This window comes from Salvelinus alpinus, chromosome 25 (assembly GCF_045679555.1).
Source record: "Salvelinus alpinus chromosome 25, SLU_Salpinus.1, whole genome shotgun sequence".
Taxonomy (NCBI): Eukaryota; Metazoa; Chordata; class Actinopteri; order Salmoniformes; family Salmonidae; genus Salvelinus; species Salvelinus alpinus.
This window is the reverse complement of record NC_092110.1, coordinates 22,281,560-22,304,759: the sequence shown is the minus strand read 5'-3', so window position 1 is coordinate 22,304,759 and position 23,200 is coordinate 22,281,560. Positions and strand designations below refer to the sequence as shown.

General features: G+C 45.0%; 1 protein-coding gene across 2 annotated transcripts; it reads left to right on the top strand.

The window, feature by feature from the left end:
• Nucleotides 1-1,234: 1,234 nt before the first annotated feature.
• On the top strand, nt 1,235-21,661 carry LOC139553634 (bcl-2-modifying factor-like). Of its 2 annotated transcripts, none has more exons than XM_071366182.1 (4): nt 1,235-1,371; nt 8,193-8,389; nt 8,808-8,998; nt 20,374-21,661. In XM_071366182.1, exons 2-4 carry the CDS (start codon nt 8,218-8,220, stop codon nt 20,488-20,490), a joined length of 480 nt encoding a protein of 159 aa, XP_071222283.1. In that variant the 5' UTR covers nt 1,235-1,371; nt 8,193-8,217; the 3' UTR covers nt 20,491-21,661. The 2 variants fall into 2 exon arrangements, with proteins under 2 accessions (XP_071222283.1, XP_071222284.1); XM_071366183.1 differs by having other exon boundaries at nt 1,236-1,371; nt 8,197-8,389.
• Nucleotides 21,662-23,200: the final 1,539 nt, after the last annotated feature.

Genomic DNA, 23,200 nt, shown 5'->3' with positions numbered 1-23,200 from the left:
CCAGATCCTCAAAAGGTTCTACAGCTGCACCATCGAGAGCATCTGACTGTAAGGCCCAGTACATCACTGGGGCCAAGCTTCCTGCCATCCAGGACCTATATAGTAGGCGGTGTCAGAGGAAAGCCCAAAAAATAGTCAGAGACTCCAGTCACCCAAGTCGCAGACTGTTTTCTCTGCTACCGCACAGCAAGCGGTACCGGAGCGCCACTTCTAGGACCAAAAGGCTCCTTAACAGCTTCTACCCCTAAGTCTTAAGACTGCTGAACAATTAATCAAATGGGCAACGGATTATTTACATTGACACCCCCTCCATTTGTTTTTTACACTGCTGCTACTCGCTGTTTATTATCTATTCATAGTCACTTCACCCCTACCTGCATACCTCGACTAACCTGTACCCCCACACATTGATTTAGTAACAGTACCACATGTATATAGCCTCGTTATTGTTATTTTATGCTGTTAGTTTTTATAGTTTTTTACTTTAGTTTATTTTATAAATATTTTCGAAACTCTTTCTTGAACTGCACTGTTGGTTAAGGGCTTGTAAGTAAGCATTTCACGGTAAGGTCTACACATGTTGTATTCGGCGCAGGTGACAAATAAAGTTTGATTTGAAAACAGTAAAATTTTCCTGGGGGAGGACAGCCATTCCCAGTCTAAGGGTTGTGCCAGGGGGCAATGAAATTCACATAGAAAAGATCACTCCAAGCTTTCAAAAGTTGGCAGCCCTGGACTGTGGTCATTGCAAAAAATATTGAGTGGGCATAGTGTAACCTATAACATTCAATGTTTTTTGTCACTCATAATACTACTGACATTACTCTTATTATACAGATTATACAGTAATACAGTAGTAGTCTATAAACCCTTTGTGCTCACTTGTTCTTACTTTCATTGATAGCAGCTCAATCAGCTAAGAATAATCAACAAACCGAAAATGTTTCGTGCACGAGGGAATTTCAAAACCGAAGCTGTCTCGTGCACGAGGGAATTTCCTGTCCACGTGTCTGAATACACTATTTTGAAGGCGGGATCAAAACAAACACTCTGATTGGTTATGAGAACAAAACGCGAAAAATATCTTAAATGGCCATACACGAGTCACGTTATAAAACAATAAAAATGGCCTAACGTACCGCTGCTTCTTTAAGACCACTTCAATTTAGCCTATTTTTTCTGTGTTCACGCCCTGTTTGAGGGCGGGTGATTTTCTAGTTGACGTCTGTGAAATGAAATCAGCTTGTTTCTATTTGTCTCACACAGAATAAAAGTTTGCGTGGAGTGATACTGAGTACGGACTAAATCCACTTGGGTTTACAGTGAAAATATACCCTTTACATTTTTCTATACACTAAGGACTATCTTGTGGTGAGTTCCGAGTCTTAATGTATCAAATAAGATTGAACACTGTCATTAACCTTTTTTTTTTACATTGTTGTTTTGCTGGTCTGCATAGTTTGAAAGACCTGCCTGTGCTGTAAATTCTTGGACATTGTGTGTCATCATTGAGTCGCTACATTGTCTCTCACAACATCCCCTGTATAGCCGCTGGGATAAAGTGACTTTACCGACCCATTATGTGGCTATTTCTCACCGATATATGTCATTGGATGAATATTTTACTACCTTTTGTCTTGACAGTAGTTGTGGGGTGTTGTATTATGACAACAATCGTAGCCAACCTTTTAGGCTGTTTTATTTTGCGCGCTTCGATCTCTGTAGAGCTACGGTCTGTCGGCACGGTGTCGGCATTTCCAGCTTCTGGTTAGTTTACTTAAAATCTAAACAAGCAAGCAATTTAACTAGGGAGTCACATTGGAAAATAGCACATCTATATTGTGGACTATGTAATTCGTTCAACTTTGATTATTAACGTGCATGGTTTATAAACAAAGGAATAAGCAAGTGTAATAAGACAGCTATTACAGGTTGTTCTGAAGTAATCAGAGCGAGTTACGATAAAGAGGATGATAAAGATTATCTGCGGCCACACAATAAATGATGCAATAGCCTTGGCTTGACAGTTGAGAGAGACAGTTGTCATTGTCATATCTCACAGTTCAGTGTCTCTGAGGTAGTATGGCCCATATGTCAGTTACCTGAAGGGTTTTAGTGTCCTTTGCCTGACCCACCCGTCTTGACCACACTCCTTATCCATAACCTCACTTTCCCCAATAACTATATGCAGGGACACAGATAAAGAATTAGTCGTCACTGTCAGATTTCCAAATAGTGGGATATAGTGTAATGGGGGTAGAGAATTATTACAGGGTGCTGCGTATGTGTCTCTGTGAGTGTGTATGTACACTGTGCGTGTGTAGTGTTTTTTTGTTGTTGCGGTGATGGTCTTCTTTGTGGTGTAGGGTCTTCTTTGTGATGGAGAGTCTTCTTTGTGGTGTGTACATGACTCTGAGTATAAAGTTGAACTATGTGTTGTTTATGACATTAGTGCTGTACTCAAGAGGTGTATGGGTGTGAATGTTAAGCTGAGCAGATGTGAGTGTGTTGTCAGTATTTGTGAAGGTGATGTTTAGAGTTGTATTAAGTGATAGTAGGCTATTTGTGAATCCATGAACCCAATGCAGTAGGGGGAGCCACTGGCTGACACACTCTTAAAAGAGCAGACTTTGGTCTGTGGCAGAGAACTGAATGGAAGTCGTAAGAAAAATAACCTAAGTATATATTTTCCACATTTTGTTATGTTACAGCCTTGTTCTAAAATTGATACAATTCTTTTTTTCTCTCATCAATCTACACACAATACCCCATAATGACAATGCAAAAACAGGTTGTCAATTTATTTGCAAAGTATTACAAACAGAAATACCTTATTTACATAAGTATTCAGACCCTTTGCTATGAGACTCGAAATTGAGCTCAAGTGCATCCTGTTTCCATTGATCATCCTTGAGATGTTTCTACAACTGGATTGGAGTCCACCTGTGGTAAATTCAATTGATTGGACATGATTTGGAAAGGCACAAACCTGTCTATATAAGGTCCCACAGTTGACAGTGCATGTCAGAACAAAAACCAAGCCATGAAGTCGAAGGAATTGTCCGTAGAACTCCGAGACAGGATTGTGTCGAGGCACAGGTCTGGGGAGGGGTACCAAAAAATGTCTGCTGCATTGAAGGTCCCCAAGAACACAGTGGTCTCAATCATTCTTAAATCGAAGAAGGTTGGAACCACCAAGACTCTTCCTAGAGCTGGCCGCCCGGCCAAACTAAACAATCGGGGAGAAGGCCCTTGGTCAGGGAGGTGACCAAGAACCTGATGGTTACTCTGACAGAGCTCCAGGGAGCTTCCTCTGTGGAGATGGGAGAACCTATCAGAAGGACAACCATCTCTGCAGCACTTCACCAATAACCAGGCACATGACAGCCCGCTTGGAGTTTGCCAAAAGGCACCTGGAGGAATATCGGACCATGAGAAACAAGATTCTCTGGTCTAATGAAACCAAGATGGAACTCTTTTGGCCTGAATGCGTCTGGAGGAAACCTGGCACCATTCCTACGGTAAAGCATGGTGGTGGCAGAATCATGCTGTTGGGATGTTTTTCAACGGCAGGGACTGGGAGACTAGTCAGGATCGAGGGAAAGATGAACGTAGCAAAATACAGAGAGATCCTTGATGAAAACCTGCTCCAAAATGCTCAGGACCTCAGACTAGCAAGAAGGTTCACCTTTCAACAGGAAAATGATCCTAAGCACACAGCCAAGACAAAGCAGGAGTGGCTTTGGGACAAGTCTCTGAATGTCCTTGAGTGGCCCAGCCAGAGCCTGGACTTGAACCCTATCAAACATCTCTGGAGAGACCTGAAAATTGCTGTGCAGCGACGCACAGAGCTTGATAGGATCTGTAGAGAAGAATGGGAGAAACTACCCAAATACAGGTGTGCAAAGCTTGTAGCGTCATACCCAAGAAGACTCGAGGCTGTAATTGCTGCCAAATATACTTCAACAAAGTACTGAGTAAAGGGTCGGAAAACTTATGTAAATGTGATATTTCAGTTGTTTGTTTTTTAATACATTTTCAAAAATTTCTAAAAACCTGTATTTGCTTTGTCATTATGGAGTATTGTGTGTAGATTGATGAAATGTGGAAAAAGTCTAGGGGTCTGAATACTTTCTGAATACACTGTATTTTCTTGCAACTTCCATGTTCTTGTCTTGTTTGTCAGAACAAAGCACTAAGTGCTTTTCCACATAGGGTTTATTGTGAATGCAGACAGCGTGGAATAGCAAACCCCAGAATAATAGGCACTAAAGAGACTGAGGCAAATGTCTTTGGGTGAATAAATTAAAAAGTGTCCTCAGAAGCTGGCATGTTGACAAATCCAAGGAGAGAAAGGAGAGTGGCTCTGTCTCTCTTCCTCCAAGGCTGTCATTACCCATTTGTTGCACTCTCATTTGGAAGTAGTGTGTTAGTAGCCTAACCCTGCATTAAAGGCAGAGTTCTAAAAGGGTTCACAAGGTTACTTACATTTCAGAAGTATTTTCATAACTCGTTTGACCCCCATATTGATGATGGTAGCGATGCTGTCAATTAACCAAGCAGGGAGATTGTTGTCTGCTAATCTCGTGTGGACAGACTACGTAAGCATAAATGGTACTATAGAGCTGTCATGCGTAGAGCAAATCAAATCAAATCCAATTTTATTGGCCACATACACATGGTTAGCAGATGTTAATGCAAGTGTAGTGAAATGCTTGTGCTTCTAGTTCCGACTATGCAGTAACATCTAACAAGTAATCCAACAAATTCACATCAACTACCTTATACACACAAATGTAAAGGGATGAACAAGAATATGTACATATAAATATATGGATGAGCGATGGCGTGTGGCATAGGCAAGATGCAGTAGATGGTGTAGAATACAGTATATACATATGAGATGAGTATTGTAAGATATGTAAACATTCTTAAAGTGGCGTTATTTAAAGTGACTAGTGATACTTTTATTAAGTCAGTTTATTTAAGTGGCCAGAGATTTGAGTCTGTATGTTGGCAGCAGCCTATTTATGTTAGTGATGGCTGTTTAACAGTCTGATGGCTTTGGGATAGAAGCTGTTTTTCAGTCTCTCGGTCCCAGCTTTGATGCACCTGTAATGACCTCGCCTTCAGTATGATAGCGGGGTGAACAGGCAGTGGCTCGGGTGGTTGTTGTCCTTGATGATCTTTTTGGCCTTCCTGTGACATCGGGTGCTGTAGGTGTCCTGGAGGGCAGGTAGTTTGCCCCCGGTAATGCGTTGTGCAGACCGCACCACCCTCTGGAGAGCCTTGCGGTTGAGGGTGGTGCAATTGCCGTACCAGGCGGTGATATAGCCCGACAGGATGCTCTCGATTGTGCATCTGTAAAAGTTTGAGTGTTTTAGATGACAAGCCGCTGTTGCACCTTCTTCACCATGCTAACTGTGTGGGTGGACCATTTCAGTTTGTCCGTGATGCGTACACCGAGGAACTTAAGACTTTCCACCTCCTCCACTACTGTCCCGTCGATGATGGAGGGGAGGGGGGGGGGGTGCTCCCTCTGCTGTTTCCTGAAGTCCACGATCATCTCCTTTGTTTTGTGGACGTTGAGTGAGAGGTTATTTTCTTGACCCCACACTCCGAGGGCCCTCACCTCCTCCCTGTAGGCCGTCTCGTCGTTGTTGGTAATCAGGCCTACCACTGTAGTGTTGTCTGCAAACTTGATGATTGAGTTGGAAGCGTGCATGGCCACGCAGTCATAGGTGAACAGGGAGTACAGGAGAGGGCTGAGAACTCACCCTTGTGGGGCCCCAGTGTTGAGGATCAGCGGGGTGGAGATGTTGTTTCCTACCTTCATCACCTGGGGGCGGCCCGTCAGAAAGTCCAGGATCCAGTTGCACATGGCAGGGTCGAGATCCAGGGTCTCAAGCTTAATGACGAGTTTGGAGGGTACTATGGTGTTAAATGCTGAGCTGTAGTCAATGAACAGCATTCTCACATAGGTATTCCTCTTGTCCAGATGGGATAGGGCAGTGTGCAGTGTGATGGCGACTGCATCGTCAGTGGACCATTTGGGGCGGTAAGCGAATTGGAGTGGGTCTAGGTTATCAGGTAGGGTGGAGGTGATATGGTCCTTGACTAGTCTCTCAAAGCACTTCAGGATGACAGAAGTGAGTGCTACGGGGTGATAGTCATTTAGTTCAGTTACCTTAGCTTTCTTGGAAACGGGAACAATGGTGGCCATTTTGAAGCATGTGGGGACAACAGACTGGGGTAGGGATTGGTTGAATATGTCCATAAACACACCAGCCAGCTGGTCTGCGCATGCTCTGAGGACGCGGCTAGGGATGCCGTCTGGGCCGGCAGCCTTGCGAGGGTTAACACGTTTAAATGTTTTACTCACGTTGGCCATGGAGAAGGAGATGGGCTTTGGTAGCGGGCCGTGTCAGTGGCACTGTATTGTCCTCAAAGCGAGCAAAGAAGCTATTTAATTTGTCTGGGAGCAAGACGTCGGTGTCCGCGACAGGGCTGGTTTTCTTTTTGTAATCCATGATTGACTGTAGACGTTGCCACATACGTCTCGTGTTTGAGCCGTTGAATTGCGACTCTACCTTGTCTCAATACTGACGATTTGCTTGTTTGATTATCTTGCAGAGGGAATAGCTGCACTGTTTGTATTCAGTGGTGTTTTCGGTCACCTTGCCATGATTAAAAGCGGTGGTTCACGCTTTCAGTTTCGTGTGAATGCTGCCATCAATCCACGGTTTCTGGTTAGGGAAGGTTTTAATGGCCACAGAGGGAATGACATCTCCGATGCGCTTGCTAATAAACTCACTCATCAATGTTATTGTCTGAGGCTATCCGGAACCTATCCCAGTCCACGTGATTGTAGCAATCTTGAAGCCTGGAATCCGATTGGTCAGACCAGCGTTGTATTGACCTGAGCATGGGCGTTTCCTGTTTTACTTGCTGTCTATAGGCTGGGAGCAACAAAATGGAGTCATGGTCAGATTTGCCGAAGGCAGGGCGGGGGAGGGCTTTGTATGCATCGCAGAAGTTCAAGTAGCAATGATCCAGAAAGCTACCAGCTTTTGGTGCGCATTCGATATGCTGATAGAATTTAGGAAGTATGGTTCTTAGGTTAGCTTTGTTAAAATCCCCAACTACAATAAATGCAGCCTCAGGATGTATGGTTTCCAGTTTACATAGAGTCCGGTGAAGTTCTTTCAGGGACGACGAGGGATCTGCTTCGGGGGGATATACATGGCTGTGACTATAATCGAAGAGAATTCTCTTGGAAGATAATGCAGTCAGCATTTGATTGTAATGAATTCTAGGTTGGGTGACAAAAGGACTTGAGTTCCTGTATGTTGTTGTGATTACACCATAAGTCGTTAATCATAAGGCATACACCCTCGCCCTTCTTCTTACCAGAGAGATGTTTGTTTCTGTTGGCGCAATGCGTAAAGAAATAGGGTGGCTGTACCGACTCTGACAACATATCCCAAGTGAGCCATGTTTCCGTGAAACAGAGAATGTTACAATCTCTGATGTCTCTCTGGAAGGCAACTCGTGCCCTAATTTCGTCCACCTTGTTATCTAGAGATTGGACAGTATTAGTTCCGGTGCTTTGGACAAATCACATTTTCGCAGGTTTTAGCATCTTTTGAATTTCGGAAGAGGAAGGGATATTTGGCCGCTAGTCTAGTTTCCGATCTCTTCTCAACACATATGGACCCAGAACTTAATCGAGCATCTGACTGATTACACAAGACTTTAGTTCTGGGTTAACCAAGATTATTGTCTCTGCTAGCCTAGGGCCTGAAACACTGCGAGTACTGGGGGGATCCTTAAGTGTGATCTTGAAGCAATGTTGTAGAGAATCTTTTAACTTTTTTGTTGTTTTTTACAACTGTCATGAACTATTTATTATAAGCAAGTCTTTAGAGACCAAGCTTCAGTTTTGCCATATAAACCTATTAGTCAGATTTGCAAATAATTTGTTGTCTAGGCTACTCTGCATGTTGTAGTCTCAAGCCGTTGAACTGTATGAGGGACCAAGCTAGCCACAGGTCTGCTGGGTTGGGATCGGAGAGAGATGGAGACTGCATCTCACTCAACCAAAACCCTGATTTAGGTACATTTAGCCAACAAGTAAGTCTTAGCAGAGCAATATGCCCAACTCCCTCTCAATTTCTCTCTTCTCCCCCAAGGCAGGTCTTGGCAGATTGCCGCCGTATGGACGATGAGGAGGATGATGTGTTTGAGCCAGACTCCCACTGCTGGCGCACAGCCTTCGGGGAGATAAAGTACGAGGACAGGGGAACCCAGACACCCAGCCCTGTCCTGCCACTGCCCAATAATATGCTGCCCTGCGGGGTGGCCCAGGAGCCCAGACCACTCTTCTACGGTACGGCCACACACACTATGTTAACACACACCCACGCAAACACAGTGTGAGGAATAGATAAGAGTGGAGCTCTGCTGTACTCCGCTCTTGGCGCCTGATAGTCCCAGCCACAGCAGCTTTTATGACCTGTGTGTAGTGTACCCAGCTGCTTTCCCATTCAGATGGCGCCATTAGGTGATTTAGCCTGGCCCTGATGTGACAACAGGCCATACCTGTATAACTGACCCGTTACTAGAACACCAAGGATAGCTGTCTGTCAGTGATGCCCTCTCTGTCCTGTCACACTACAGATTGCACTGGTAATGGAAAAGATTACTGTATCTGAACTTTGGCGTTGTTATGAGTTGCAGAGCATATGGCACTCTCAATGAACATTAAGATATTGACCTGACCAATATCTATGGCTTTTTTCCCACAGGCAACGCAGGCTTTCGATTGCACTTCCCAGCGCAGTTTGAGCGTGTTGGAGACCAGGGGCCTCTGGGAGAGCGAGGGGGGATGGAGCGGCTCGATCAGCAGCCCCAGCAGCCAGCACGCAGCATAGAGGTCTGCATTGGACAGAAACTCCAACTCATCGGAGACCAGTTCCACCAAGAACACCTTCAAGTGGTGAGAATACCCACTGTGACTGACTGCACAGCACAGCTAAAGCCCACTGAACAGGCCTACTGTACTCAGAGCTCTGCTGAGAGAGACTGAGCAGCAGAAGTGGCTTCTTTACGGGCATCCATTGTGGTCATGTCTCAGTGTCCCGTGTTTGTTTTGGCTAGTCAGTGAGCATGCATTAGCCCAGTGTTCTGAACTCTCATTCTACCCCCCTAAGACGTAGCTTAACAAGGGCAGCCTTTTCCCACACTCACCCCTTCCCTCCCGGCCTCAGCTTCCTGTTTATTTCTCTCTGCCTCTCTCACCCCATTTCCTCCCTATGCTGCCGCGGCGCCACAGGGGGCATGGAGGAGTCCACACCAAACACTGTATACTATGATCGGTGTGACACTGCTAGTTTCTGTACTGGCTGCATTGAAGTAGTCAGACTGTTCTCTCTTGACATACTATAAGTTGGGTTGTATTGGCGGTAGAACCGTGGATTAATGAGAGTTTCTTTCTGCAGAGCACCAATGGCACATTTAGAGGAAAAGGGAAACACAGAGTCAAAGACACACACTCTTACACACATAAACACACTCAACACATTGTCACACAGAGACTAAGCTGAAGTGACCGGACTAGGTAAACATGTTGCACTTGCTACGATTATGATATGTGATTGTCTCACCCAGCTATCTTAAGATGAATGCACTAATTGTAATCCCATAATGACGAAGCAAAAACAGGTTTTTAGAAATTTGTGCACATTTATAAAAAATATTATGTATACATACGTTTTCAAACCCTTTACTCAGTACTTTATTAAAGCACCTTTGGCAGGGATTACAGCCTCAAGTCTTCTTGGGTATGACGCTACAAGCTTGGCACACCTGTATTTGGGGAGTTTCTCTCATTCTAATCTGCAGATCCACTCAAGCTTTGTCATGTTGGATGGAGAGTGTCGCTGCACAGCGATTTTCTGGTCTTTCCAGAGATGTTTGATCGGGTTCAAGTCCGGGCTCTGCCTGGGCCACTCAGACTTTCAGAGACTTGTCCCAAAGCCACTCCGTCATTGTCTTGGATCTCTTCTTTGGGTCGTTGCCCTGTTGGAAGGTGAAACTTCGCCCCAGTCTGAGGTCCTGAGAGCAGGTTTTCATCAAGGATTTCTCTGTACTTTGCTCCGTTCATCTTTCCTGACTAGTCTCCCAGTCACTGCCGCTGAAAAACATCCCCACAGCATGATCCTGCCACCACCATGCTTCACCGTCGGGATGGTGCCAGGTTTCCTCCAGACATGGCGCTTGGCATTCAGGCCAAAGAGTTCAATCTTGTTTTCATCAGACCAGAGAATCTTGTGTCTCATCGTCTGAGAGTCTTTTAGATGCCTTTTGGCAAACTCCAAGCGGGCTGGCATGTGCCTTTTACTGAGGAGTGGCTTCCATCTGGCCACTCTACCATAAAGGCCTGATTAGTGGAGTGCTGCAGAGACGGTTGTCCTTCTGGAAGGTTCTCCCATCTCCACAGAGGAACTGTGGAGCTCTGTCAGAGTGAACATCGACCAAGGCCCTTTTCCACCGGTTGCTCAGTTTGGCAGGGCGGCCAGTTCTAGGAAGAGTCTTGGTGGTTCCAAAATGCTTCCATTTAAGAATGATGGAAGCCACTGTGTTCTTGGGGACCTTCAGTGCTGCAGACATTTTTTGGTTCCCTTCCCTAGATCTGTGCTGCGACACAATTCTGTCTCTGAGCTCTACGGCCAATTCCTTCGACCTCATAGCTTGGTTTGTGTTCTGACATGCACTGTCAACTGTGGGATATTATATAGACAGGTGTGTGCCTTTCCAAATCATGTCCAAACAATTTGAATTTGACCACAGGTAGACTCTAATAAAGTTGTAGAAACATCTCAAGGATGATTCATGGAAACAGAGTGCATTTTTTCTCCCACACTTATGCTGAGATTTTGTTAATACCACATACTTCTGTCCTGCAGCCACAGTGCACTGTGACTCATCTGATATGACACAGGACATTGCAGGCAGGCGTTATTACACTAGGGCTATGATACACTGACTGGCGCACAGCTTAGCCTCAGCAGAGACAGGCCAGGGCAGGGGATAAGGGAAGTGTCTCTCTCTCTCTCGTTTCTCACTGGCTAAACACAACAAGTAACATCAGTTAGAATGAGAACATTGTGATGTCATATCCTGAAGCTACAGAGCGATAGGGCTCACACACTCACACACTGCTAACCTCAGCAATTAACCTCTCCCGGGCAGGTGCGTCCCAGGACGGTAGCGTCCCACCTGGCCAACATCCGGTGAAATTGCAGAGCTCCAAATTCAAAATACAAAATTGCCAATATTAAAAATTCAAGTGAACCGCGTGGTCCAATTTACAATAGGCTTCACGGCGAAAGCATCGCATTTGATTGTCTGAGGTCAGCGCCTCACATACTTCCTGCATTAATATAAATTCATAACCTGCACAGGTGTCACAAAACTTAAAAATAGCGATAAAATAAATCACTTACCTTTGAAGATCTTCATCTTTTTGCAATCAAAGGTCCCCAGTTACACAATAAATGGTTGTTTTGTTCGATAAAGTCCCTCTTTACATCCCAAAAACTCTGTTTGGTTGGCGCGTTTTGTTCAGTAATCCACTGGCTCAAAGGCGGTCAAAACATGCAGACGAATACATCCTAATAGTACCGGTAAAGTTTGTCAAACGATGTTTATAATTAATCCTCAGGTTATCAATAATCTAAATAATCGATAATATTTCAACCGGACAATAGTGTATTCAATAGAAAGGAAAAACAACAAAGAGCGCGCACACGGTCACACGCGCAAACCAGCACTTCATGAAATCAGTGTCCACTAACCAAAAGGTATTTTTCTTTGTCGTTTTCAAAATACAAGCTTGAAACCATGTCTAAAGACTGTCGACGTCTTGTGGAAGCCATAGGAACTGCAACCTGGGTCCTAGTTATGAGACTTTCGCACAGAAAACCATAGGAAAGTCCAATGACCTCAAAAAAAAGTGTTTTTTATCCAATACTACCAATTATATGCATATCCTATCTTCTGGGCCTGAGTAACAGGCAGTTTACTTTGGGCACGTTTGTCATCCAAACTTCAAAATACTGCCCACTGCCCCAAAAAAAACGTGATTTCCGAAGCCCAGAGAATGGTGGATCTGGAATATTGACTTTGATTACCTACATAGTAATCAACAGTTAGGTGTTATTTCAGTTCTTGAAGTTCTTGATTTACTCTCTTGTCATTCGAGTGGGCAGAATTACTGTTCTTGTGTGCAGAGCCCACTCAGCCAAGGGAGTTATACAGGCCTGTGTCTCTGAGAGTTTCTCTCTGCCTGTCTGGCTGCTGTTGAGTGATGCTTGGACAGACTAACCCCAAACAGATCAGTGTGGTTTGTATGCGTGATCTCAAGTTTAGCCCATGGCTGCTATTCCTGGCGCTGTGGTTTTGTTGTGTATTTAAGTCTTCAGCAGTGAGGTAGGTACACTCATTTCCGTGCTGCATGTATGGACGCACCCACATAAACTCAGCAAAAAAAGAAACATCCCTTTTTCAGGACCCTGTCTTTCAATGATAATTCATAAAAATCCAAATTACTTCACAGATCTTCATTGTAAAGGGTTTTTAACACTGTTTCTCATGCTTTGAACCATAAACAATTAATGAACATGCACCTGCAGAACGGTCGTTAAGAAACTAACAGCTTACAGTTGGTAGGCAATTAATTAAGGTCACAATTATGAAAGCTTAGGACACTAAAGAGGTCTTTCTACGGACTCTGAAAACACCAAAAGAAAGCTGCCCAGGGTCCCTGCTCATCTGCGTGAACGTGCCTTAGGCATGCTGCAAGGAAGCATGAGGACTGCAGATGTGGCCAGGGCAATAAATTGCAATGTCCGTACTGTGAGACGCCTGAGACAGCGCTACAGGGAGACAGGATGGACAGCTGATCGTCCTAGCAGTGGCAGACCACATCTAACAACACCTAAACAGGATCGGGACATCCAAACATCACACCTGCGGGACAGGTACAGGATGGCAACAACAACTGCCCGAGTTACACTAGGAACGCACAATCCCTCCATCATTGCTCAAACTGTCCACAACAGGCTGAGAGAGGCTGGACTGAGGGCTTGTAGGCCTGTTGTAAGGCAGGTCCTCACCAGACATCACCGGCAACAACGTCACCTATGGGCACAAACCCATCGTTTCTGGACCAGACAGGACTGGCAAAAAGTGCTCTTCACTGACGAGCCGCGGTTTTGTCTCACCAGGAGTGATGGTCGGATGCGCGTATATCGTCTAAGGAATGAGCGTTACACCAAGGCCTGTACTCTGGAGTGGGATCGATTTGGAGGTGGAGGGTCCGTCATGGTTTTGGGCGGTGTGTCACAGCATCATCGGACTGAGCTTGTTGTCATTGCAGGCAATCTCAACGCTGTGCGTTACAGGGAAGACATCCTCCACCCTCATGTGGTACCCTTCCTGCAGGCTCATCCTGACATGACCCTCCAGCATGACAATGCCACCAGCCATACTGCTCGTACAGTGCGTGATTTCCTGCAAGACAGGAATGTCAGTGTTCTGCCATGGCCAGCGAAGAGCCTTGGATCTCAATCCCATTGAGCACATCTGGGACCTGTTGGATCGTAGGGTGAGGGCTAGGGTCGTAGGGTGAGGGCACATGTTAAGTTTGCTGAAAATAAACACAGTTGACAGTGAGAGGACATTTCTTTTTTTGCTGAGTTTACGAACACACTGTGTGTGTGTGTGTGTGTGTGTGTGTGTGTGTGTGTGTGTGTGTGTGTGTGTGTGTGTGTGTGTGTGTGTGTGTGTGTGTGTGTGTGTGTGTGTGTGTGTGTGTGTGCATGAGACTGAGTGTGTGTGAGTGTGATCTCGTCTTTCAGTCTCACTTGGACTGCCACTTTTCAATGTTAATATGTCTCTCTCGCCATCCCTCTATTTCTCCCTCTTGTTAGATTATTGCAATTATGTAGTGCATCAGCAGGCTTTCAAACACAGTTTGACATTCATCTCTTTGATTGACTCATAAATGAAGAGACATGGCATACTGTGTATTATGGCTCAACCCCCTCCCATTTCCATATCATCCTACCATCATGGCAGGGGAAGGGCTTAAGGTGCTTAAGAGTATAAGAGGAGCATTGGTGCTGACAGATAAATTGCTCCTCCGTATGAGAAGGCTGGAGGGGACGGAGCAGTGGTCCCCAGAGCAGAGCAGGCTGACAGGACAGTAATGACAGTCACAATGACAGGAAGACTGCCACAGTCTGCATGGGGGCGAGGAGCAGAGTTGAGTTACAATAGTGTGTTTTTCTAAAGACTCCTCCTGGTGCTTTCGATGAGAGTGTTGAAAGCGTAAGCATTGAATGTCCCTAGGGTGTGTGTGTGTGTGTGTGTGTGTGTGTGTGTTTCCTTTCCTTATCTTCTCACTGTTCTATAAGGGCACTCTATTTTCTTTACAGCACAGAGGGGGTGCGGGAAAATGCTTGTGGTTGTTGTTGAGATGTGCATGTTTGTATTCCTGTCCACTCCTGCGTCTTGGCTGCACTCCTGTCCTGAGCTGTGAGTCTCTGGCCACTGGTCGCTGCCTGTCTGTGTAGCTGATAAGCTAATGCTTGTGTGAGCCATTGGGCCGACAGACAGACAGGTTGCCTGCATCATGAGGCTCTGACAAAACACATCAGGCTTGTGTTAAAGTGATGACGCTCTGCACACGCATACTCAGGCTGACTGGCTCTCGTTCAGGCAATGAGAAATAAGAGCACTCAGGCTATCCGGAAGGCCAAAGTTAGTTACTTTAAGGAGCAGTTCTCTCACTGTGGGTCTAACCCCAATAAGTTCTGGAAAACGGTTAAAGACCTGGAGAATAAACCCTCCTCCTCACAGCTGCCCATGTCCCTTAATGTTGATGATGTGGTTGTTACTGACAAGGAGCACATGGCTGAGCTCTTTAATCACCACTTCATTAAGTCAGGATTCCTATTTGACTCAGCCATGCCTCCTTGCCCGTCCAACATTTCCTCATCTCCCACCCCTTCTAATGCGACTGTCCCCGATGCTCCTCCCTCTTTTCCCCCTGCCCTGCTACAGTTTCTCCCTGCAGAGTCCGAGGTGCTAAAGGAGCTCCTTAAACTTGACCCCAAAAACCATCTGGGTCAGACCCTTTCTTCTTTAAGGTTCCTGCCCCTATCATCGCCAACCCTATCTCTGACCTTTTAAAACCTGTCTCTCCTCTCTGGGGAAGTTCCCATTACTTGGAAGGCAACCACGGTGTGTCCTTTATTTAAAAGGGGATATCAAGCTGATCCTAACTGTTATAGGCCTATTTCTATGTTGCCCTGTTTATCAAAAGTGTTGGACAAACTGACTGGCTTTCTTGATGTCTATAGTATTCTCTCTGGTATGTGGTTTCCGCTCAGGTTATGGATGTGTCACTGCAACCTTAATGGTCCTCAATGATGTCACCATTGCCATTGATTCTAAGCAATGTTGTGCTGCTATTTTTATTGACTTGGCCAAAGCTTTTGATACGGCAGACCATTCCATTATTGTGGGCGGACTAAGGAGTATTGGTGTCGCTGAAGGGTCTTTGGCCTGGTTTGCTAACTACCTCTCTCAAAGAGTGCAGTGTCTCAGCCACTGCCTGTCACCAAGGGAGTACCCCAAGGCTCGACGCTCTTCTCAATTTACATCAACAACATAGCTCAGGCAGTAGGAGGCTCTCTCATCCATTTATATGCAGATGATTCAGTCTTATGCTCAGCTGGCCCCTCTCTGGATTTTGTTTTCAACACTCTACAACAAAGCTTTCTTAGTGTCCAACAAGCTTTCTTTGCCCCTAACCTTGTTCTGAACACCTCCAAAACAAAGGTAATGTGATTTGGTAAGAACAATGCTCCTCTCCCCACAGGTGTGATTACTACCTCTGAGGGTTTAGAGCTTGAGGTAGTTACCTCATACAAGTAATTGGGAGTATGGCTAGACGGTACATTATCCTTCTCTCAGCACAAGCTGCAGGCTAAGGTTAAATCTAGACTTGGTGTCCTCTATCGTAATCGCTCTTCTTTCACCTCAGCTGCCAAACTAACCCTGATTCAGATGACCATCCTACCCATGGTAGATTACGTAGACGTCATTTATAGTTTGGCAGGTAAGAGTGCTCTCCAGCAGCTAGATGTTCTTTACCATTCGGCCATCAGATATGCCACCAATGCTCCTTATAGGACACATCACTGCACTCAATACTCCTCTGTAAACTGGTCATCTCCGCATACCCGTCATAAGACCCACTGCTTGATGCTTATTTATAAAACCCTTTTAGGCCTCACTCCCCCCTATCTGAGATACCTACTGCAGCCCTCATCCTCCACAAACAACACCCGTTCTGCCAGTCACATTCTGTTAAAGGTCCCCAAAGCACACACATCCCTGGGTCGCTCCACTTTTCAGTTCGCTGTAGCTAGCGACTGGAATGAGCTGCAACAAACACTTAAACTGGACAGTTTTATCTCCATCTCTTCATTCAAAGACTCAATCATGGACACTTACTGAGAGGAGTGTCTACTTCGCGTGATGTATTGTTGTCTCTACCTTCTTGCTCTTTGTGCTGTTGTCTGTCCCCAATAATGTTTGTACCATGTTTTGTGCTGCTACCATGTTGTGCTGCTGCCATGTTGTGCTGCTGCCATGTTATGTTGCTACCATGCTGTGTTGTCATGTGTTGCTGCCATTCTATGTTGTTGTCTTAGGTCTCTCTTTATGTCGTTTTGTGGTGTCTCTCTTGTTGTGATGTGTGTTTTGTCCTATATTTTTATTTAATTTTTAATCCCAGGCCTTTAGCCTTCTTGTAGGCCGTCATTGTAAAGAAGAATTTGTTCTTAACTGATAAAATGTGTAAATAAAAGTCTGGCAAGTGTATGTTCTTTATCACTGGCTAAATTTAGACCCTGACTGAGTCATTTTAGACAGTTGGTAGTGTGACTCGTGACCAATGAGGGAGCTACAGGGCGGGCCCACACCTTGTCACCCTCTCTGTGCTGAGCTGGGTGGAGGAACCAGAGGTGGAGACAAGGTCACTGCTGCTGTTTTTACAGGACATTATGGCTGTGAGAATGTACACATTGATGTCATTGTGTGAAGTAAGCAGTGTTTGTTGATAAAATATATTGTGTTAACCTAGTTAGTTGTACAACTGAATGCATCCAACTGAAATGTGTCTTCTTCATTTAACCCAACCCATCTGAATAAAAGAGGTGTGGGGGGCTGCCTTAATCGACATGCACATCATCGGTGCCCAGGGAGCAGTTGTTGTTGAGGGTTAACTGCCTTGCTCAAGGGCAGAATGGCAGATTTTTCCACCTTTCCAGGTCGGGGTTTCAAACCAGGCGTACATACAGCATTACTGACTGTCACAATTACCTATAATAGGCTTTGCCCCCTGTCAGAGTTGGCCAGGTCAGGTGTAATCACAGACAGATTGATGGGCTTGGTTATGTGCTTTCTAGTTGTAATTAGATCTAAAGGCACAACTTTACTAAGTGCTGCTACCCTAGCTGTTGTTAGCGCTGTGTCTCTAGGTGAACTACACTGAACAAAAATATAAACTAAACATGCAACAATTTTAAAGATTTTACTGAGTTAAAGTTCATATAAGGAAATCAGTCAATTGAAGTAAATTCATTAGGCCCTAATTAACATGACTGGGAATACAGATATGCATCTGTTGGTCACAGATACCTTTAAAAAAAAAAGTAGGGGCATGGATCAGAAAACCATTCAGTATATGGTGTGACCAAAAATTGCCTCATGCCATGCATCACATCTCCTTCGATTAGAGTTCAGGCGGTTGGTTGTGGCCTGAGGAATGTTGTCTTACTCCTCTTCAATGGCTGCGCGAAGTGGCTGAATATTGGCAGGAACTGGAACAAATTGTCGTACACGTCAATCCAGAGCATCCCAAACGCATCCCAAACATGCTCATTGGGTGATGTCTGGTGTGTATGCAGGCCATGGAAGAACTGGGACATTTTCAGCTTCCAGGAATTGTGTACAGATCCTTGCGACATGGGGCCGTGAATTATCATGCTGTAACATGATGTGATGGCGGTGAATGAATGGCGCGACAATGGTCCTCAGGATCTCATCACGGTATCGCGGTGCATTCAAATTGCTATTGATAAAATGCAATTGTGTTCGTTGTCCGTAGCTTTTGCCTTCCCATACCATAACCGTACCGCCACCATGGGGCATTCTGTTCACAACGTTGACATCAGCAAACCGCTCGCCCACACGATGCCATACACGCTGTCTGCCATCTGTCCAGTACAGTTGAAACCGGAGTTCATCTGTGAAGAGGACACTTCTCCAGTGTGCCAGTGACCATCGAAGGTGAGCATTTACCCACTGAAGTCGGTTACGACGCGGAACTGCAGTCAGGTCAAGACCCTGGTGAGGACGACAAGCATGCAGATGAGCTTCCCTGAAAAGGTTTCTGACAGTTTGCAGGAAATTCTTCGGTTGTGCAAACTCACAGTTTAATCAGTTGTCTGGGTGGCTGGTCTCAGACAATCCCGCAGGTGAAGAAGCCGGATGTGGAGGTCCTGGGTAGGCGTGGTTACACATGGTCTGTGGTTATGAGGCCGGTTGGACATACTGCCAAATTAGAGAAAGGAACATTCAATTATCTGGTAACAGCTCTGGTGGACATTCCTGCAGTCAGCATGCCAATTGCACGCTCCCTCAAAACTAGAGACATCTGTGGTATTGTGTTGTGTGACAAACAAAATTTTGTGGATCTTTTACTTCAGCTCATGAAACATGGGACCAACACTTTACATGTTGCGTTTATATTTTTGTTCAGTATAGTTTCATTTGTGCTTTGGATAATGTATATTTATGAAGTAGACTTCATCGTTATTATGCAACTTTTGATAAATGCTATATCACAAAACTTGTGCTATCAAGATTCCCAGTAGTACCTCAAATAGCCGATGGCTATACAATAATGTATTTCTTCCTTTTATACCTTTTACAAAAACGTGTGTGTGCGTGTGCGTGCGTGCGGGTGTGGACAGTGCGTGCGGGTGTGGACAGTGCGTGCGGGTGTGGACAGTGCGTGCGGGTGTGGACAGTGCGTGCGGATGTGGACAGTGCGTGCGGATGTGGACAGTGCGTGCGGGGGTGGACAGTGCGTGCGGGGGTGGACAGTGCGTGCGGGGGTGGACAGTGCGTGCGGGGGTGGACAGTGCGTGCGGGGGTGGACAGTGCGTGCGGGGGTGGACAGTGCGTGCGGGGGTGGACAGTGCGTGCGGGGGTGGACAGTGCGTGCGGGGGTGGACAGTGCGTGCGGGTGTGGACAGTGCGTGCGGGTGTGGACAGTGCGTGCGGGGGTGGACAGTGCATGAGCCTGTTTGAAACTGGTACCAGCTTATGCAACGCTCTGCAAAGTTCATCTCACTGTATGGGGGCTAGTGAAAACCTGAGTCTTATCACATTGCAAAGTGCAGGCTAGTTGTAAACCGGCTGATTTCTGGGCTTGCACACAGATGCTGCCTCAGCTGTCATGTTAAGAAACAAGTCAACTCGGCAGTCACGCTTTGGTGGAATTGGTTTACAACGGGAGAATGTTGTCTGACACTGGCAAGGTGCTAAGCTTTTTTTTTTGTCAAAGCTTTTTATCCAGCCTATTGTTGCTCTTTGTTAATGTGTGACGTGTACCTGGTATAGCTGTGGTGTTATCAGGTCCGGTAGTGTCTGTGTTTCGTCTGTGGAGCTAAGCTCAGCTCTCATACTGAGATGTGTTCCTGTGGATCCACGCCCCTCCTCAAGTGCTCTCTAGTCCTATATAGTGCAATTATCTTATCTCCTCCTCTATGGCAGAGATAGCATTATCCTCCAAATCACACACCATCCAGTTGGCTCTCCAGCCAGAGAGGGAGAGGGAGGCTGCTCCTGATGTGCTGTTGGATTCTGTTTGCTGTGCAATGAATGTGTCTGTGGCATGGGGTGGGGTGGTAGTTAGTGTTACATTGGCTGTATAGGATTCTCAATCCTGCACACAAAGAACGTGCATTAATAAGTAGTGCTGGACACACACACAGACTGTTGTGAGAATATCAGAGCCGTTCTGGTGTCTGGTTATGACCTATCCCTCCTCAATTCACCATAGTGATTGAGAGAGATCAACATCACCACCCATCACACACCAACACACATCCACAACTCCAACTGAAAACCCTGGTAAAGGAATGATGACATATTTTTTCATTGACTATGCCAGTTCCCTATCCACATGCTGCTCTGACTCAGTTGTTTTTCTCCCTTGTTCTGTTGCAGTATCACCGAAACCAAAGGAACATGAGGCCCTTGTGGAGGCGCCTGGCCTCGGCTCTGCTCACCCTGCTGTTTGAGCAGGAGGCCATCGCTGGAGGGGGGAGAGCAGGGTGGAGGTGATGAAGAGGACCAGCCCAGCACAGACTACCCCTCTCCCACAGGAACTGGACTCCTAATGGCACTGTCAAATCTAACACGGGTCTGTTGGGGAAAAATAACAAAAGAGAAAAGGTCCCCGCGGGACGGAGACAACCATTTTTTACGAGGTCGTTTTTTCCCAAGAAGATGCCATGTTGTTTCACGAGATTCCTCTACTGGACAATGTCCTTATTTTGGTAATTGTTTGATGTAGTATTTTGTACAGTACATTATTCCTGTTGAATTTGTTTGCACTTCCGTATGTGTACATCTTGAATGGCCTCCATGGTCCCGGGAACGCCTTGTCAATGTCTTCTACCACAACCCAATGACTGTTGACAAGAACCAAGCAGAAGAAAGAAAGATATGGAGGGATCTGAAGAAGGGAAAAAAGAGTGGTTCATGGGGTTTTCTTTTCTGAAGTTTACAGGAAATAATTGGTCAAACTTGATAACTTACTAATTTCCAAAGATGCAGTCTCTCAGAACAAAGCATTTTTCACCTCAACTTTCTCCTCAATGGGGTTGTGTATACTATTATATTACATGTTGATTATTCTTTGCTCTTCCAGTCACTTTTATTGTTTTGATTTCAATAATTGTTGTTTTTCCCATTGTCACCAAAAATAATGAAACATCCAGTGGCTTCCGATGTGGTAAATGCCACTTTGTGGTGTGATACTCCTTAGGACCCCCCCACCCCCCTTCAACAGCACACCCAACCCAAAACATCTACCGCAGCCATGATACATCATACAACTTCCAAAGCAAAAGTGGATCCCACGAGTTACTCAGAGAGAACACCAGATTTTCAATCATAGTTTATTTCAGAGTTATCTTTTACTAATTTCATAAATCCCCAAACTGGACCCCAGTCATTGTAAGAGAGAGTGTGCTGATCATTTTTGTGTCTTAAGACTACCAGGCCCTTCAAGTGGAGCTATGTATCCACACTGTTTGCACTATAGTACATCAGTCAGGAGTAGATTAGGTTACAAAGTCAACCTCTGTCATTTAATGAAGGTTTTTAACTGTATCTGATTTGTAATGGTAACATTACAATGTTTTCAATCACATGACCAAGTTATATCATCCCAGGAAGTGACTGAATATGGCATGTTATTATTATAATAAAACATCTGAGGTACAAGTGATGCTGGTTAAATGAATGCCTCATTGAAATTCCAATGTTTTTTAGCCCTCCAATCGATGTGCTCTCTAACCCACTGTCAGAGATGCACTTGTATTCTGGACACCAAAACAAACATGTGAAACAACAACATCTTCCCTCCTCTCAGGATTCTTGCATGGGCTTTTATATATATTTTTTAACCTGTGGAGTGATCTTGTATTAGTTCTTTGTCCTCAGATCCTGTGGTGTAACTTTTTAATAGAAATCACCACTGCTAATCCAATTGACAAGAGAACGTGTCTGAGATTAGAAATTAACTGGTAGTATGCAAGACTGTAATTACTATTGAAATATTAATCTTTTTGAAGACACTGATGTATTCTTGAAGATGCTGTTTGTTGTACATTGTATTGCCTTTTTACTTTACTTTTTGTCCATTTTGAAGTAGCAGTATATATCATGAGGCTGTAATTTTAGACACAACTCCTGTTAATACGGTTATGTTTGGTCCTACAGTACTTTACTTTTTGTCCATTTTGAAGGAGAAGTATACATTATGAGGCTGTAATTTCAGACACACCTCTTGGTAATTTGGTCCTACAGTCATCTTCTGTGTCATCTCCTGTCTGTATAATCAGTGCTTTCTTTCAACCCTTAATTTAGAATGCTGGAGAAACAGGTAACTGCCAAAATCAAGGAAACACCCATATAAAGTGTCTTCATAGGGTGGCGTTGGGCCACCATGAGCCAGAACAGCTTCAATGCACCTTGGCATAGATTCTACAAGTGCTTGGAATAATATGGTGTTTTGTTGATGGTGGTGGAAAACGCTGTCTCAGGCGCCACTCCAGAATCTCCCATAAGTGTTCGATTGGGTTGAGATCTGGTGACAGTGATGACCATTTCATATGGTTTACAGCGTTTTCATGCTCATCAAACCATTCAGTGACCACTCGTGTCCTGTGGATGGGGACGTTGTCATCCTATGGGGGCATAGCCATGGTAGCCAAAATAATGGCCTGCCCAACATTTTTAAACATGACCCTTAGCATGATGGAATGTTAATTCCTTTATTAACTCAGGAACCACATCTGTGTGGAAATACCTGCTTTAAATATACTTTCCATCCCTCATTTACTCAAGTGTTTCCATTATTATGTCAGTTACCTGTATGTTTCAGGGCCAGGGAAAATACAAATAACAGTTTCCCATGTAGAGTAGAACGACAAAGGAATGTAGTGGTTCGGTCCCATTCTGTTGTCTGCATCAGTTGAAATATATTAGATACATAACCATAGATATAAAGGTATACTTTAGACAGACTGGTCAGATGATGACGCTTGCTCTGTCTCTGTTGAGGCAGGGACTAATATAGAACCATGTGGGGCAGTGAGAGATGAGCTGAACATCGCTGTTGTTGTTGTTTGTTGTTGTTGTTTCCTGCAGATCCTGAATGCTGAGCCAGTCACCGTAGCTTCCTGTCTCACTGTAGCCCTTAAACCACCCCTAAACTCGCTTCTCTCGCTCTACTGTAGCCTACATCTATGTGTACTGCTCATCC